At 40.0% G+C, this 16377-nt stretch overlaps 1 protein-coding gene across 1 annotated transcript in view; it reads left to right on the plus strand.

The window, feature by feature from the left end:
* Positions 1–9213, plus strand: part of LOC113406836 (nucleoporin p58/p45-like) — a 51352-nt gene extending 42139 nt beyond the window's left edge. Inside the window, exon 16 of the mRNA XM_026653616.2 lies at positions 8687–9213. Within this exon, the coding sequence (XP_026509401.1) occupies positions 8687–8856 (170 nt within the window). The 3' untranslated portion in view covers positions 8857–9213. The remainder of the gene's footprint in view (positions 1–8686) is intronic.
* The last annotated feature ends 7164 nt before the right edge of the window (positions 9214–16377 follow it).

Below are 16377 nucleotides of genomic sequence, written 5' to 3' on the forward strand. Positions count from 1 at the left end.
TCCCCCCCCCCCCCCCCCAAGCCTCTTCACTGCCTTTTCTGGGGAGGCTTGAGAATAAAATACCAACCAGTTGTCTTAGCAATGTGAGCACAGACCAACCCCTTGTCTAAGGACTTTGGAATCAAAGGATTCTTTTAAAAAAGGTAAAATTTATTTAAAAAGAAGCACATCTGAAAATTTAGGCTTTAGGGATTAAACACCAAAAATAACTTTCTTGGGGTTCAGCTTAAAGGTTACAAGCAAAACAAAAGTACCTGGGGTTAGCACAGAGGAATCCACAAACCAAAACAACCAAAAAGGTTCCTAATCACATCTGTCTTAACTTTTCCTATGCTACTTACTTACATATCTGGAGTTCCAAATTAGGAGTTTTCTAGGTATGATGCTGATGATTTCCCATACCTGGCTTAAAGCTTACAGCTTGTTGCTGCCTTCCCCTCTCTCCAGCCTGAGAGACCAAGAAAAAACCTCCCACACCCAGCAGTTTTTTCAATTTGAAAGGGTATAGCCTCCTTATTGGTTCCCCTGGTCAGGTGCCAACTCAGGTTAAGCTTCTCTTAACCCTTTACAGTTAAGGCAATTAGGGTATAGCGGCTAAGGAGGATTCTATAGCTACTGACTGTATGGTTGTCCATAAAAGGGAGCTACCCCCCCTTCATTTATCACAGCCCATCTCTAGGATTCACAGATAATTCCCAACTTTTGATCTATCCCATGTCCAATTTTTTAATTGTATAGTTTACACTGTCTTAGAATGAAAAATGTAGTTCCCCAAGTTGATCCTTTCTGGGCCCCACTAGCAACCTTCCCTCACTTTAATAAAAAAAAAAAAATACATTGTTTAATATTTACTCACTGCTTCCAATGGCAGCCAACTTTTTACCCATACAACAATACATCTAGTAATGCAGTATCTTTCTTATTTACATTTTATGCAATATTGTATCAAGTTTTCTTCTTCGATTGTGTCCATGTCGGTCCTACTTCATGCATGTATGCACCTGATGTGCACGAGATCAGAGCTTTGGAATAGTGGTATCTGTTAGGCCACCCCTGTACCATACGTGTCCTCTTGCCCCCATCTGAGAGCATAAAGGGCAGAGCAGCAGCAACCATTCCTCAGTTTCTTCTTACTACCCCAGCAATGAGATGGAACAAGCAGTGACTACCCACTACCTCTTAGCAAAATTTGCTTCTTTTAGTTAGTCAGTTATGATTAATTCCCTTTAAATTCCCCCTCTTTTCTTTGTTTTACTGCACTGTTGCCAAAAAGGGGGGGAAAGTAACTAACTTTTTTCTCTCCACTTTTTGCTTAAAGTGGCAGATTCAAAGCCCTCAGGCTTCAGACCATGCCCATCTGTGAGGCTCATTCCATTTACAGATGGCCAGAGCCGCTGTCTTTTTTTTTTTTTTTTTTTTTTTTTTTCTTGTTTTCTTTTTTTTTTTTTTTTTTTTTTTTTTTTTTTGTCCTGGTGGGAGCCATGTTCCAGGCTGCTGCATGGGATACACTTCCTTTTTGACCAAGACAAGAAAATCCAGGGACAGTTGGATAAATTTATAGCTCCTTGAACAATCCATGAGAAGGACTTCAGGCCATTAGAAGAGACCAGTTCCATCTTGGGAAGGGATCTCAAACTCAAATCACCATGAGGACTAGTACATTGGCCTGAGGGCCGCATCACTGACACCTTTTCATATAAAGGTACAAAGCCCCGCCCCCACTCGACCCCTTCCATGAGGCCCCGCCCCTGCCCCTCCTCTTCCCACCCCTTCCTTGCCTCCATTCCAACCCCTTCCCCAAAGTCCCCACCCCTTCCCTGCCTCCATTCCAACCCCTTCCCCAAATCCCCGCTTCAGCCCCGCCTCTTCTCCGCCTCCTCCCCTGAGTGTGTGGGTCCCCATTCCTCCCCCCTCCCTCCTGGAAAGCGCTAAGTGCTGCCAAACAGCTGTTTGGTGGTAGGAAGCACCTGGAGGTAGGCAGAGGAGTGGGGACGCGGCATGCTGCTTGGGAGAGGAGACCGGTGGAGGAGAGGAGCTTGGCGGCCACAGCAAATAACTCCACGGGCCGTGTGTTTGAGATCTCGATCTTGGGGTTAATCCTTGTTACTAAGTCCCAGTCATCCAGTGTCCCTGCTAGCCAGCACACAGCACCCCAGGTCAGTACTAGCAAGAAGTCCACAGCACTGTCAGGCAAGAATATAGGACCATTGAAGACTACCTCAGTATTGGTTACCACCATGGCACTGAAGACTGTTATTGCCTTCTCTAGGCAATGAATATCTAAACAGACAAATGAATATTGCTCCCACCACCAATCCCCCTCTGTCCACAAGGAGACATTCAAAAACTCATTTTCCTCTGGGACTGGAGGACTGCACCCAAAGACAAATGACACCAACTCAATTTCTGACACAGTACTGAAAAGGCACAGGGAACCTTCTGTGCTTACTTGTGACAATGCTGGAAGCTATCGACATTGGCACTCCCGATAGAAGCCTTAATTAATGGTTAAAGGTAGAAGCTAAGTCTCTGGCACCACATTCCACATCAATGTCACTACGGTGGGCACTCGTACACACCTCTGGTCTCTTGGTACTGAGTCCTCCTCAAGATCAGTGCCACCTCTAGAGAAAGTTTTCTCTTTTTCTCCTTCACTGGGGAACACCTTCATTCTGCCGTCTAGCAGTTTGTGTCTCAGAAACCAGGAGAAAGCCTTGCTCTACAAACCAGGGATGCTCACTTCAGAGCCTTGACTCATCCATCTCAGGCATGGCAATGGTCTGATCAGTGTTACCAGAGCCAGGTGGATCCCTGTTGGTCCTATTGGGCATACTGATGACCTCCATCTAGAGTATCCAGGAGCTGGTCTCCATCTTACCACTCAATAAAACACAGGCCATGGTCCCTTTCTACAGATAGGGGGTGTGGTACAGACAGGGAGGAGCAAGAATAGCATTCACAGGAGAAACAGTCAGGTCCAGAGCCCTCTGAGCAACACCTTTCATCCTCTGAGACCAGTCATTGTCTTCTCCCAGTGAAACACTCTTGTTTCCTGTACCAGTCCCAGGTGATTTTAGAGCCTTCCAGAGGCTGCTTTCTCATACAGCTGAGATCCTCAAAATAGAGATTTTAATAATTGAAGAAGAAGCTCCCAAGCTTTCAGATATGCTGCATTCTTCTGCTCCTGCCAGAATAGCACTGTCAATTAATGAGGGCATCTTAGAACCAGCTAAGACTCTATCAGGTGTCAACAGCTTTGCTTCAAACTGCTTAAAGAATGGAAAAGGAGTACCAGTTACCCCAAAAGGGACAATTTTATAACCACCCAATTCCAGGTTCATTAATGGTCTCTCTTCTGCCCACAAGAAATCTAAACAGTCTAAAAACCCTCCAAAAGACCAAGAACCAAATAAACTAGACCTTTTTGGAAGAAAGGCTTATTTGTCGGCGTCACCTCAGCTACGAATACGAACCTATCAAGTCATCTTTGCAAAACCCTGTCCCACATCAGATAACTCCTGACAACTCCAGAGAAGAGTTGAAAACCATCATTGCTGAAGGTCACCAGTGATGTCTTACGCTCCCTAAGGCCTCCAGGGCCACACTTTGCTCATTGAGCATCCTGTGCCTCAGGCCAAATGACAAGCCCTTTGAGATACCAAGGGCAGTCTCAATAGAAGACCCTTACTTACCCTTAGCAATAGTCTTCTGAATAACTGCCCAGAAAGAAACCAAGGTTCTCTCAGAGGAGCTAATCTTTCTTGGTCTTTGATCAGTCTTAGTCTGCAGGTATGACACAAGGGTTAAGAACCACAACAAAATCAGGCAAGAGCCATCCCCAGATCCTGCCTTCAGATTCTGGTTTGCTTTCTTCCATCAGGCTTGTACTGCAATTACGACTGACCAATGGGTGCTGGAAGTTGTCTCATATGGTGCTCCATCCAGTTTGTTTCCTTGCTCCATTACCCTTCCCCATCCCTCTTCATGAATCCTTCTTACAAAATGCTAAAAAATGGCTTCCCTGCTTTGCTTGTGAGCCAAAGAGGAGGTACCGCTAGAGTACAGGGGAAGGGGTTTCTGCTCTTGATATTTTTGTTTCAGAACAAAAAGGGTGTCTTTGTCCTATCCTAGACTCGAGAGGACTAAACAACATATACACTGTCTCAGATTTAGGATAGGAATGCTCACCTTCTTCATCCCTTTCCTAGGCTCAGGACTGGTTTGTGGCTCTCAACCTCCAAGACTCATACTTCCATACTGCAATTCATTTAGCCTACAGGAAATATCTACAATTTGCAGTGAGTCCCAATCATTACCAATAGAATGTTCTACTGTTTGGTCTTTCCAGAGTAGCGACAGTTTTCACTAAGTGTCTGGGAATAGGGGCAGCACAGCTGAGGAGATGATGAGGCATTCACATCTACTCATATTTAGATGATTGGTTGATCAAAGACAGGTCTCATCAGGAAGTCACCACAGCCTGGATCTATGTCCTTCGCCTTTTCAGACAGCTGGAGCTCCATTGAGAATTTTTATGAGAAACTATCTCTTACCCCATCATAAACAATAACATTTACAGGTGCCTTAGTCAATTCCAAATCATTAAAGGCATATCTTCCAACAACAGAGTTCTGTCTATCCAAATGATCATTACCAGTATCAAAACAAATCCATCAACTGCAATAAGAAACTGCCTCAAACTTATTGGCCACATATCAGTTTGGCATGTATGCGACACCACTAGCCAAACTTTAGCCAGCACTGTAATGGGCATAGGTAAAGTCTGTGTATCACCCCAGGAGAAATCAAATGGGTATTTAAGTTATGGTCCCTGCTCACATTTTATCAGCACTGAATGGAAGGTCAGACCTCAAGAGCATTCCATCCCTCCTCCTGCAAAGATACTGATCACAGATGCATCAAGAACAGGTGGGGGCACATGTCTTGGCCAACTCCATATACAAGGAACTTGGTCCCTAAAAAGTGTGACTCCACCCATATACGTTTTAGAATTATGAGCAGTCGGATTAGCATGCATTGCATTCATATCTATTTTACAGAATTCCATGATTCAGATTCTCAAAGACAGTACCATCAGCAATACATTTATATAAGACAAGCAAAGAGGTTCTTGCTTATCACTCCTGTGTCAGGAGGCAATGAAAGTGATGGACGTGGTGCCAACAGCGGATAACCCAAGTAACTCTTTGTCTTCTAGGAGTTGGCAATGATTTAGGAGACCTCCTAATCAGCCAATCCATTACCAGCCACATGATCTCTGAAGAACTCCATCGTGCCAATGTTTCACCAATGGGAATATCCCGTTATAGACTTGTCATCAAACAGCACATAGTGTTCAGCCTTTTGCTCCAATGGAGACATGAATCCAGGATTCTAAGACACTTTTCGTGTACCATGGGATCAAAGACTCATGTTTTCACCTATTACTTCGATAACCAAAGTGATATGCAAAATTCATACTGATCCTGATAGCTCCATATTGGCCAAGACAATTTAGGTTAACAGATCTCCTCAAGACATTTATTCAGCATCCAATACCACTTTCAGACTGTCCAAACATAGTATCACAGAATCAAGGTCAAATACTAAATCCAGACTTGAAATTGTTACATCTGACAGCCTGGATATTGGCTGGTGGAGTGCTATTGATTTACTGTTCTCTACAAGTACAGAAGATCCTACTGCAAAGCAGAAAGCATTCCCCAAGAAAAAATTATTCCTGTAAATGGAAAAGATTTTCAATTTGGGCAGCCCCACACACAACCTTGACCTAATGGAGGCTCCTATACCTAAAGTCCTTGATTATACTTTGTATTTGAAACACTTTGGACTCCTAGTTCAGTTATGGTCCACCTTATAATGAGCTTAGCATGCCATTCTCCAGTACAGTCATGTTTATTTTCTCTCCCTTGCCCCCCTGTATCCAGCTTTTTAAAGCGGTTACTATATACACCAAATGAAATTAATAGGCAGCAGGTTTAAAACAAATACAAGGAAGTTCTTCTTCATGCAGCGCACAGTCAACTTGTGGAACTCCTTACCTGAGGAGGTTGTGAAGGCTAGGACAATAACAGCATTTAAAAGAGAACAGGATAAATTCATGGTGGTTAAGTCCATTAATGGCTATTAGCCAGGATGGGTAAGGAATGGTGTCCCTAGCCTCTGTTTGTCAGAGGATGGAGATGAATGGCAGGAGAGAGATCACTTGATCATTGCCTGTTGGTCCACTCCCTCTGGGGCACCTGGCATTGGCCACTGTCGGTAGACAGGATACTGGGCTAGATGGACCTTTGGTCTGACCCGGTCCGGCCGTTCTTATGTGTCATCCGTGTGCATCCCAGGATCTGCCCTTCATCGCCACTTTTTAGAGTCCTTATTACCTGGGATTCTGAAGGAACTGAGGGATGGTTGTGGCTGCTTTGCCCATGATGCTCTTGGATGGGGGGCACAAGGACATTGCAGCGAGGCTCAACAGACATTGCTATTCAGAGATTGCAATCTCATGCACAGGAATCATATGCTAGTCCTAGAGTGGGATCCACATGCATATCTCAAAGAACCACGGTTACTGTAAGGTAAACTTTTCTTAAAAGAAAGATCAGTTGTGTGCACAGTGAAGGTTTTTCCACCAAATCTGTAATTATAGCAAAAAGAGAGCTATCTGGTTCATCTGATAGGTTGTTTTTTTAATACATTTTGCATATGGCTTAATCCTTTTGGCAGAGTTAAATCAAACAAAAGTTTCACTGAATACATTATTAAAGTCTAATCATATTCATGGCATTTCCTTGATCATATTTCTAATTTGATATGAAAAAGCAGTTGAATTAGGGATTAGTACTTCACTAATTCTTACTGTTCCATATATTCATAATTTTTAAGGCCAGAAGGGATCATTATGATCATCTAGTCTGACCTCCTGCATAACAATTTCTGCATCAAGAAGCAAGTACATGAAATATTGCAACGTATGGAAATTTTCAAAATAAATCATGAGTCAAGAGTGGTATCCCAAGAGCGAGGATCTGCATAGGCAGTAACTGAATTATCATAATGGGTTACAATCAAGGTGTAGTATATGAGTTTTATTTGCCTCAGTCTTGAAGAGGCCAGTATAGCATTTGTACCTGTGTGTGTTTCTATTTGGCATGAAGCACCCAGGTGATGGACAAAGGTCCAAATTGAAGTGTTCACACAATTATTTATGCACAAGTCTTAAAGTGCTGTAGGATTTATTCCTTTAATGTAAATAACTTGAAACTGAGTTTCATGATTCTTTATTTCTGATTATAAATAATTTTCAATAATAGAAGTGAGAGGACATCAAATTTGTGTGGAACATAGATAACTTTGCGACTCAAATGAGGCATATTTTGGAAGTAAATTAGGATGTGTTTTTCCAAACCTACAGAAATTTTTATAGCATTGTGGCAGTGATACTGAATATGAATATGGAGATGCTTTCATTTTATGACTCTCTTTTATACTTATAACTAGTACTGGTTAAACTACTTGTTATAAATAATGCTCATTAAGGGTTTAGCTCCTTTTCTGCCTGTGAATAGCTTGTGAACCAATCCTAATTTCTGTTAATGTTTCAATTATTTGTGTTCAGTAAATGATTTTTATCCTTTTCATGATTCAAGATTAATTCACATATTCGTTAACGTGACCAATCGCACGCAATCATCATCTCCCTGAAAGTTGTTAAACAGGAGAAGGATGAATAATGAACTTCTGCTGTGAATTGCAGTTATGAATCATGCTAATCTTTCAGAAACTCTTAAGATTCTCTAACACTTTCATAAATATTCAGCTATTGTCCAAATACCTATGCATAACTAATATGACCTCACAAATCTGAGTGAACTTGGTGTTTTTACTTGCTTATTATTGCAAAATAGTATTTGACCAGTTCTGTTTTGTAAATTCTTGAACAAAATTTCTCATGTGTTTCATTCTAAAGGAAGATTGATGGATTTCATTTGTTTACTTTAGCAACATCTTCTGAGCTATTCTTTGTTTTTTCCAAAGCTTGCTGTCTTTTGTGCACTAATTCAAAAGGGCTTTTTTAAATAGCTAAAACTTGGCATGGATGTTTAGTGTTTACTTATTTCCATTTTAGATTAGGACCTGTGTTGCACATATTAGGAAGACAGTGTGGTCTTGTTAAGAGGGCACAAGACTGTTAGCTCTATTCCAGATATGCCATTGATTTGCTGAGAGACCACAGGCCAGTCACTTCACCTGTCTGTGCCTGTACTTCTCCCACCCTTTGTCTGGCTTGTCTAGGCAGATTGTAAACATGCAGAGACAGGGACAGACGTGCACAGTGCCTTGCAGAGTAGGACCCCAATCTCAGTTGAAAACTCTAGATGCTACTGTAATACAGATAATAACAAAGTGAAATAACTATTACGCTATAGGGTATAGTAATTTAGATGTTACAGTGCAAGCACTGTATGCCTCTGACTCAATGCAGCAAATCTAAAACAATGTGTTAGGAATGTGACATAGTATTGTGGGTCCACTTTGATATCTTCAGAGTAGTGTAATTACTAGTAATTCAATAAGTAACTATCCCTGGTAAATGGGAGCGAGGGCAAATCTGAAGTTATGATTTAACTGACTTCTGATTTTAAAATATTTTTCCTTCCCATACAAGGCTTTGGCAGCTCAACTACATCTGGGTTTAACTTCAGTAATCCTGGCATCACAGCATCGGCTGGTTTGACATTTGGGGTGTCTAATCCTGCATCTACAGGTTTTGGGACAGGAGGGCAACTTCTTCAGCTGAAGAAACCTCCAGCTGGAAACAAGAGAGGGAAAAGATAGACACACTGTTGGGGAAAGGGGAAGTGAATCAGCTTTGTTCATCCTAAAAGTCTATTTTTCTAAATGGATGCAGTAATTAAATTGCATCCCAGGAGATTTATAAAATTTTGCTATGTTTCCCTATTCTGGAATATGAAATGTAATCATATTGAACAACTATTTTCCTGTGAATAGAAACCCATTTATGTATTTTTATTTTGGTTCTAGTTTTAGAAATGTTCTATACTGCATTATTAAAGAATCTTGTAAAACCATCTATTTAACCTAATGGTAGTAGCAGAATATTTTTTGTTAATAAGCTTTATACCTAATGGTAGTAGCAGAATATTTTTTGTTAATAAGCTTTATACCATATGAATATATGCATATTTGGGTTTTTTGTACAGATAAAATATATTCTAGTACAAATACTAGAGTTCATATCTTCTGTTCCTGGATATGGCCTTTAAATCTACTTCAGGGTGTTTCTTTGTGAATATAGATGTAAATATATATATATATATACACACACACAGTACAGTGCACACATTTGTGTGTATGTATTTGTATATATAATAAAAACACGTGAACTTTGCCCCATAGACAAAACTCTCCATGTTTCTTTGCTTTGTGTGTTCCCCTTTCCATGTTGTTTTAGGCTTCCACATCTTGATGCTCATAGGAATATCAAATAGTAGTCCCAGGCTGTAATATTTTTGCAGCTTGTTTTTTAAAGACGAGCTGAAATACTGTTCACTATTGTATCATTCTGGCAAATAGTGTTTAATTGCCTGTTTGTCCTCAACATTTTCCTTTCCTCAGCTAGCAATCACTCCAAAGAAGAATCTGGAGAGACTTTCAAACAAAGGTGTTGTCACAGCTGGTGTTGCCAAACTGATCTCTCCTGGGCTGGGCTTCATTTCTGAGGCTGCTAGGCTTCAGGAGATTTGCTTGGGGACAGAGAGTTGTGAAGCCGATGGTCTCTTCTCTCTGTGGGTGGTGGATGCAGACTGTGCCACTCTAATGAAAATTGTAGCTAACCATTCCAAACAGAGTTGATTCACACAGGGCTACTGGCATTGACTCCAAAAAGAGTTGCTTACCTGCCCTTAACACCCGTTGCTGCTAAGAAATAAATTAAAACAGTATACTTTGAGGGTAAGTGATTGTAACAATAGAAATAGTACCAGTCTTACAAGTGCAGCAAACTTCATGTTATGGCATCTTGGCACATTGGGCTGCATCTCCAGCTCAGAGTGCATTAAAACAGAAACAGCAGAAAAATCTCTTCGAGTGTATATGGAATTTTGGAGATAAGTGTAGCTTTTAATATAGAGGTTGTTTTGTACATAATGTGCATCCAAGTGAATATTCACAGTCACTTTCACCAAGGCACCTTTTTTCTAAAACAGGTATTACGTATAATTTTCTAGTATGAAGTCAGTTGCTTTCAATTGTAAAAGTGTTGTCAAGTACTGTTTTGTATGTTCTGGAAGTAATGTCTGCATACAGCAATTACTGGCCTTTGACAGACATGGGGTTTTCTGTTGTTTGTGTTCAGAAATAAGCATATTAGTTTTGAACACAGAACTTTTCACTTTTGTACACTTGTATGTTACTGCATCTAAGAGATGAGCATTTTCTTTGGGAGGCAATTAATAGTGTGTGCGTTTTTGTTTTTTAAGGCAGAATTAAAAGCTTAAAAGTCCATTTCAACTTAAACCTTTTTCAAAACTTGCATTGGGCTGCAATCAAAATCCTGATATTTGTATTTCTTTGTTACTGCTTTTTTTAAAAAAGTTAAATTTAAAATGTTGAACCACTGGACTTTCTTGTAATCTATTAATTTGTGAAACTAATTTTTAAACTGTGTGCTGTCTTGTCCACATGTGCAACCTACCATTGTGTAAAACAATAAAAGAAATGAATGCTGTGATCCTAGTCATAATTATTTGTCTATTTGCAGAATCTGGTCCTGTCACCTTAGTTCTCTTGTATGTCATATTTTTAAAAAATCTGCTGCAAAATCATGTTGTTTTATTTTGGATAATGTATACTTGCTCTTATTAAAAATTGAGTTTTGATCTCTGAATTAAAATCTTAGGACTTTTGTCCATAATCCTTTATCTTCTCCTATATTATGTGAACCCAGATGATACCATACTGCAGCACAATGTGTGCTCTTGCCTTCTCATGAATGGGGGTTTTGCACTGTAAATTTAATTTCAAAACAAAGTGTTAATTTGCTTTGGGTACTATAGTCCATTGTCAGCAATAGTTTTGAAAGCTATAGAATTTTGGACTGCACTATGCAAATAAGCTGCAGCATTGGCTAATTCGACAAATGCCATTAAGACATCACGCAATAAGCAGCTGTGCCTAAGTGTCTTTTTAAAATGAAATAGTTTGAACATTTGGTCTAATCAATTTTTCTTTTAAAATAAGAAACCTACCAGAGGAGAGGAAAGTATATAACTTTAACAACTGATTGAGCTCTCTACGTATATAGGGCCTGATTTGCATGTATGTTAAGGCCCCTTTACACCCATTTACACTACCAGAGACCACCATTTTGTCCATGTAACTCTCACTACAGAATAGCTAACTGCCAGAGAGTAATAGAGCTACCACTAGACTGGCCATTTCCTTAGTGTCCTTGCAGTCCTTCCATACTCCTCAGTTTCTATCTTTTTCCCTGTCCAGCTGGGGGTCCCGCACCATGTGTGCCAAACTCTCCTGTTGTTCACTTGTGCTCCTGCCAAGCTGACTTTTTCAGCCCCACCAGTTTTTGTGCTCCCTTGGAAATTGGGGTAGAGGAGGTGGGAGGGAGGTAGCTCTGCACATCTTCCTTCTCACAGGGCCCTCTAGAACCTAAGGCCAGCCCTTTACATATACATGTAAGTCAAATATTTGTTAAAATACTAAAGTTGTATTTTGAAACTAAATTACTTCCATATTATGTTTTTAAAATGTGGTTAAGGTTACGATTATTTTAGTTTTGCTTTTTTATGCTTTTGTCATCAGGGACAACTCTTGTACTGTTCATTTATCCCCAACCTTTCATCATACTGTATCAATATAAATAATCCAGCATCAGTAATGCCAGCTCTCCTATGATTAGTTCTAATATCTCTATATTGAATGGCCAAATAGGAGGTTTGGGAGAAGCAGCTTCTAGGTTTTAACCTAGGAATTAAAGGCATTTACCTTCCCAGTGTATTTCTGCCTGTATTTGTACAGTGGGAATCAGCATGACTTAGACCATGCATTGTATGCAGAGCCCCAACATAGCATAAGAGTCAGCCTAGTCTCCCTCTTCCAAAGCTCCACTTCAAATTTAAAAGAACAAAGATTTCACTGTATGGGACCAGATCATTTGTCCATCCTGTCTAGTACCTGCTTCCAGCACAAAAGAATGGTGCCGCTGTTAATAAAATTATTCACCTTTTTCAAAAATTCAGCTTGGGATCACTAATTATGAGCCTGGGGCTGAATAAATGCTGTTTAGATGTTTAAATTTTCCTTATAGCACACAGGAGGTTCTTTGTCATCCAAAATCAAACTAATATGCAAGGTAAGTTTCAGTACTACATTAAGCACAAAATAAGGATTTTAGGAATTTTATCTTTAATGTAGGCTACAGAATGTATTTTTTGTTGTTGTTGTGAAAAAAGTTAATCACATAGTTGGGGAACACAAAGTAAGTAATAGATATCCTTGTTCTGGGACCATTTTTTCTGTGAAGATCTTTCGTCTTAGCATCTCCCTTCAAGGTTTGCAGCAATTTTGCAATACAATACTTCTTTCGCCAGGTGGCAGGAGACTACTATTTTTCAGTTTGCCAAAGATGTCATTATAAAGCCCTGTGTGGCATTATTGCTGCCACATAGTACACTAGCTTTTGTTTCCAGATCGTTTACACAAATAGTTTCTTTGATACAATGGAATTTTGAAAATTTCTACCAGTCACGGAGGGTTGGATCAAGCTGTCCCATGTGAATCCAGTACTGGGTGCCTTTTACTGAGAGCCCTCCCACCTACCTCTAGGAGTTCAACCCTTTTAGCCAATCACAATTACCATAAAAGGGGGCAAAGAGAGAAACCGTTTGGATGTACAATTTAGATACCTAAGATAATATATCCGAGAGCCTCTAGTGATTAACAAGCACAATTCCCATTGACTTTCAGTTGAACTTATGCTCCTATGTCACTTAGGTTTTTTTTTTTAAATTCTGCCTCTATCTGCCATTTGGAGGTAGTTTTAATCATTTTCCAAAGATCAAAACAAGGTGGGTATGTTTTTTCTGGGCTGGCTGTTATGATTTGTAGATTCTTGTTGGGCTCAAAGAATGCAGTATTTATGCAGAATTTCTAGCAAGGATTTTGGTTGAGAAACTTACAGGCAAAGTCTGCAATGTGCTCTGATGTTGTGTCTACCTTTAACAGCTGATACTTTGTTCTCTGACCAGCCTCAAGAACTTTTTTTTTTATGGTACTAAAATCTCACAATCTGAATTGTTTTCCTCTTTTTCTTTTCACCTCAGGCATCCATGTACAGCATTTACTGGGCCAGCACAAGTACAGTAACATCTTAGAAAGTAGTGAAATTGCATCCAAACTCCGGTTCTGATCAGGGACTAGTCTCTACCTGCTGTTCAAGAAACTCCGTTTCTCACATCTGTGTGTTTTTAATATGGCATTGTATTGTGACAGCAAGACCTGCCTCTGAATTGCTTATCTTTTATCATTATTATGAAAGCAAGCGAGGGTGATAGGATTTTGATAACACATGGTATTAACCTGGAGTAAGCAGAGAAGGAAACAAGGACTCAGCACTTTTTCAAGAATCCAGTAGCTATTAAATAAACCTATTAACACACTGAAAAATTACATAGCCAGGAGATAAGTAATCTGGTAAATTCAAAATATTGTAAAACCACAGTTTGAATAATCCATACTTGAATAGGACTCTTAAAAGAAAAAAGTATTGGCCAGAGGTAACAAACCTGAGTGCCCAAAGCTAACTCCATGTTTAGATGCCTAAGTAAAAGCTGACTGACTTTCAAAGATGCTGAGTGCTTCTAGCTATCTTTGACCTCAGTAGGATTTGTTGCATGAAAATCTGTCCACCTTTATTTCAGTGCCTAAATATGGATTTAGGAGTCAAATTTAGGCATTCACGTTTGAAAGTTTTGGCTACTACTTTCAACTTCCAAACAAGGATACCTTCTCTCTAGGGATCTTTGTTAAAGCCAAACTTTTTTTTTCAAGCTTTGCTATTTATACTGTCCATTTCTGTCACTGTTACAAATGTGGACCATGGCCCTGCAGTTGGATCTGTATGGGCAGACCCTGGTGCCTGCATGGAACCTCAGTGAATGAACGTCAGTGAGGTTCTGTGAGGGAAGAAGGGTCTATCCAATTGCAGGGTCAGGGCCGTAGGAGTTTCACTTAATGTTCTGTTTAAATTATCAAAGTAGTCGTCAATGGCTGTGTTTCATTTAGAACCGCAAGATTATCAGTTACTCTCATTGGAAGTGAAGCATCATACTGGAAAACACTTCTGCGTAGAAATATAAGCCCCTACTAACTGTATAGGCCAACATTTACAAATGAGCGCTTAAAGTTAGGCATGTGAGAGAGATTTTCAAAAGCGCCTAAGGAGTTTAGGAGCATTTGTCCTATTGATTTTCAGTGGTGCTTATGCTCCTAAATTCCTTGGGTGTTTTTGAAAGTCTCCTAATTCCTTACTAAGTAACTGGCACTGGACACCTTTGAAAATCAGGCTACTTACTTAGTGCCTAAATCCAGACTTAAAAGATAAATATTAGCTTAACTTTAGCTCTCCCTCCTCCCCCCACCCTGGTTTTAAAATTCTGGCATGTACATCTGATATCTTGTATATATTCAAAAGTCATTTTTAATTTCTAAATATATATATACTACCCATGGAATATTCTCATTCCTAGTCACACCTTAACTGGAGATAGGTAGACCTTCCCCTGCTTTCAATGTTTTTTGATCAAGTACAGCAGAATTAGACAGAGAGACCAGGAGTGAAAATTTTGCAAGGTGATCACCTTGGAGAAGCAGAATTACAGGTTAGTAACTGTCCTTAATGGACACATTTATTCCTCAGTGTGATATTGGCTAATTTAATAATTGTAACTGGCAGGGAGCCTTTAAATTAGTTAAAGGAGAGGTAAATTTATGTGGTGTTAATTGCAAACATTTTAAGGCACAGTTCATATTAATTTTAAACTGCAGGCAGTTTTATATTAGTTTATTACCTCTTCTATATCTATTCTGTGGATAAATAGATTACTTTATTTTCCAGTGCCCTCAATTTGGCACTTTCCAGAAGTACTATGGTCACTTAAAACAAACCTATTTTTTCTTCTCCCTGTCCCCAGTCACATCTGCAATCCATGGTATAAAGATTGCCATTGAAAATTAATTAATTAATGCATTAAATGGTTAGAATTACAGCTAACATGCCAGGTATTAACTTACCTGCAATAATAATAAAAAAATAAAATTTTAGTTCCCCTAGAAATGTCATTCTCCACAGAAATTGTTTTAAATGTATTAATAACTGCACTTTCTCAGTGGTGGGTTTTTTTTTTAACCAGTTAATATTACTTCCCCACCTCACCTTTATCTCCATTTCACAGATGGGTCAATTTAGAGAGATTAAGGGCCAAAGGTGTGAGCCTGGCTTATTGAAGTCAATGGCAAAATTCCCATTGACTTCAATGGGTCCAGGATTTTGCCCCAAATTTGCAAAAGGACCTTTAACTTTAGATACCTCAGTTACTGGTTTTCTGACTTTACTTCTGAAAATCAGGCACAAGATGTCTAATGAGCATCTGTTGCTCCCATTAACTTTGCAGTGGAGGGTTCTCAGGACATATGAAAATCAAACCATAGATGTGTGAAGTTGAGCTCTTCAGAACTGATGCATCCAAAATTAATTGCTGCTTTTATAAATGTAGGCCTACAGGACTTGTTTATAGCAACATAGTAAGTCAGGAATAAAACCCAGGTGTTCTAATACAGAGTCCCCTTTTCTAACCACGAGATCAGAATCTTCCCAATTTCAATTCAAATTATTCTTAATTTATTCATAACATCAGAGCATGTTAAGCGTATTGGACCAGCGTCTCAGCCACAACTGAGGTGTGCTCAGGAGAGGGAGTGTACTCCCCTCTTCCTAGGCAGGATCTGCGCTTGGCTAACTCTCCAACATAAATTAGCGCACTCTCAAAGCTGCTCTAAATTTTGTCAGCTGCCGGTGGCTAACGGGGCAATATTGTAGCTGAGGTGTTCAGCAAAAGATAGGGAAGCTGTAGCCAAGCTGCCTTATTCCGGCCATGCCGCCTATGCCAGCAGCAGGAAGGTCATAGGGGCTATGTTGATCTTGTGTGCTGCAGGCTTCCCCGTACACTGGGATGATTCGCTGTGGCCTGCCGTGCCAGCTTTCGGGCATCCACCGGCCGTGCCAGCTTTCGGGCATCCACCGGCCGTGCCAGCTTTCGGGCA

Source organism: Terrapene carolina, unplaced genomic scaffold (genome assembly GCF_002925995.2).
Source record: "Terrapene carolina triunguis isolate 2854851 unplaced genomic scaffold, T_m_triunguis-2.0 Scaffold141, whole genome shotgun sequence".
In the NCBI taxonomy this organism is placed as follows: Eukaryota; Metazoa; Chordata; order Testudines; family Emydidae; genus Terrapene; species Terrapene triunguis.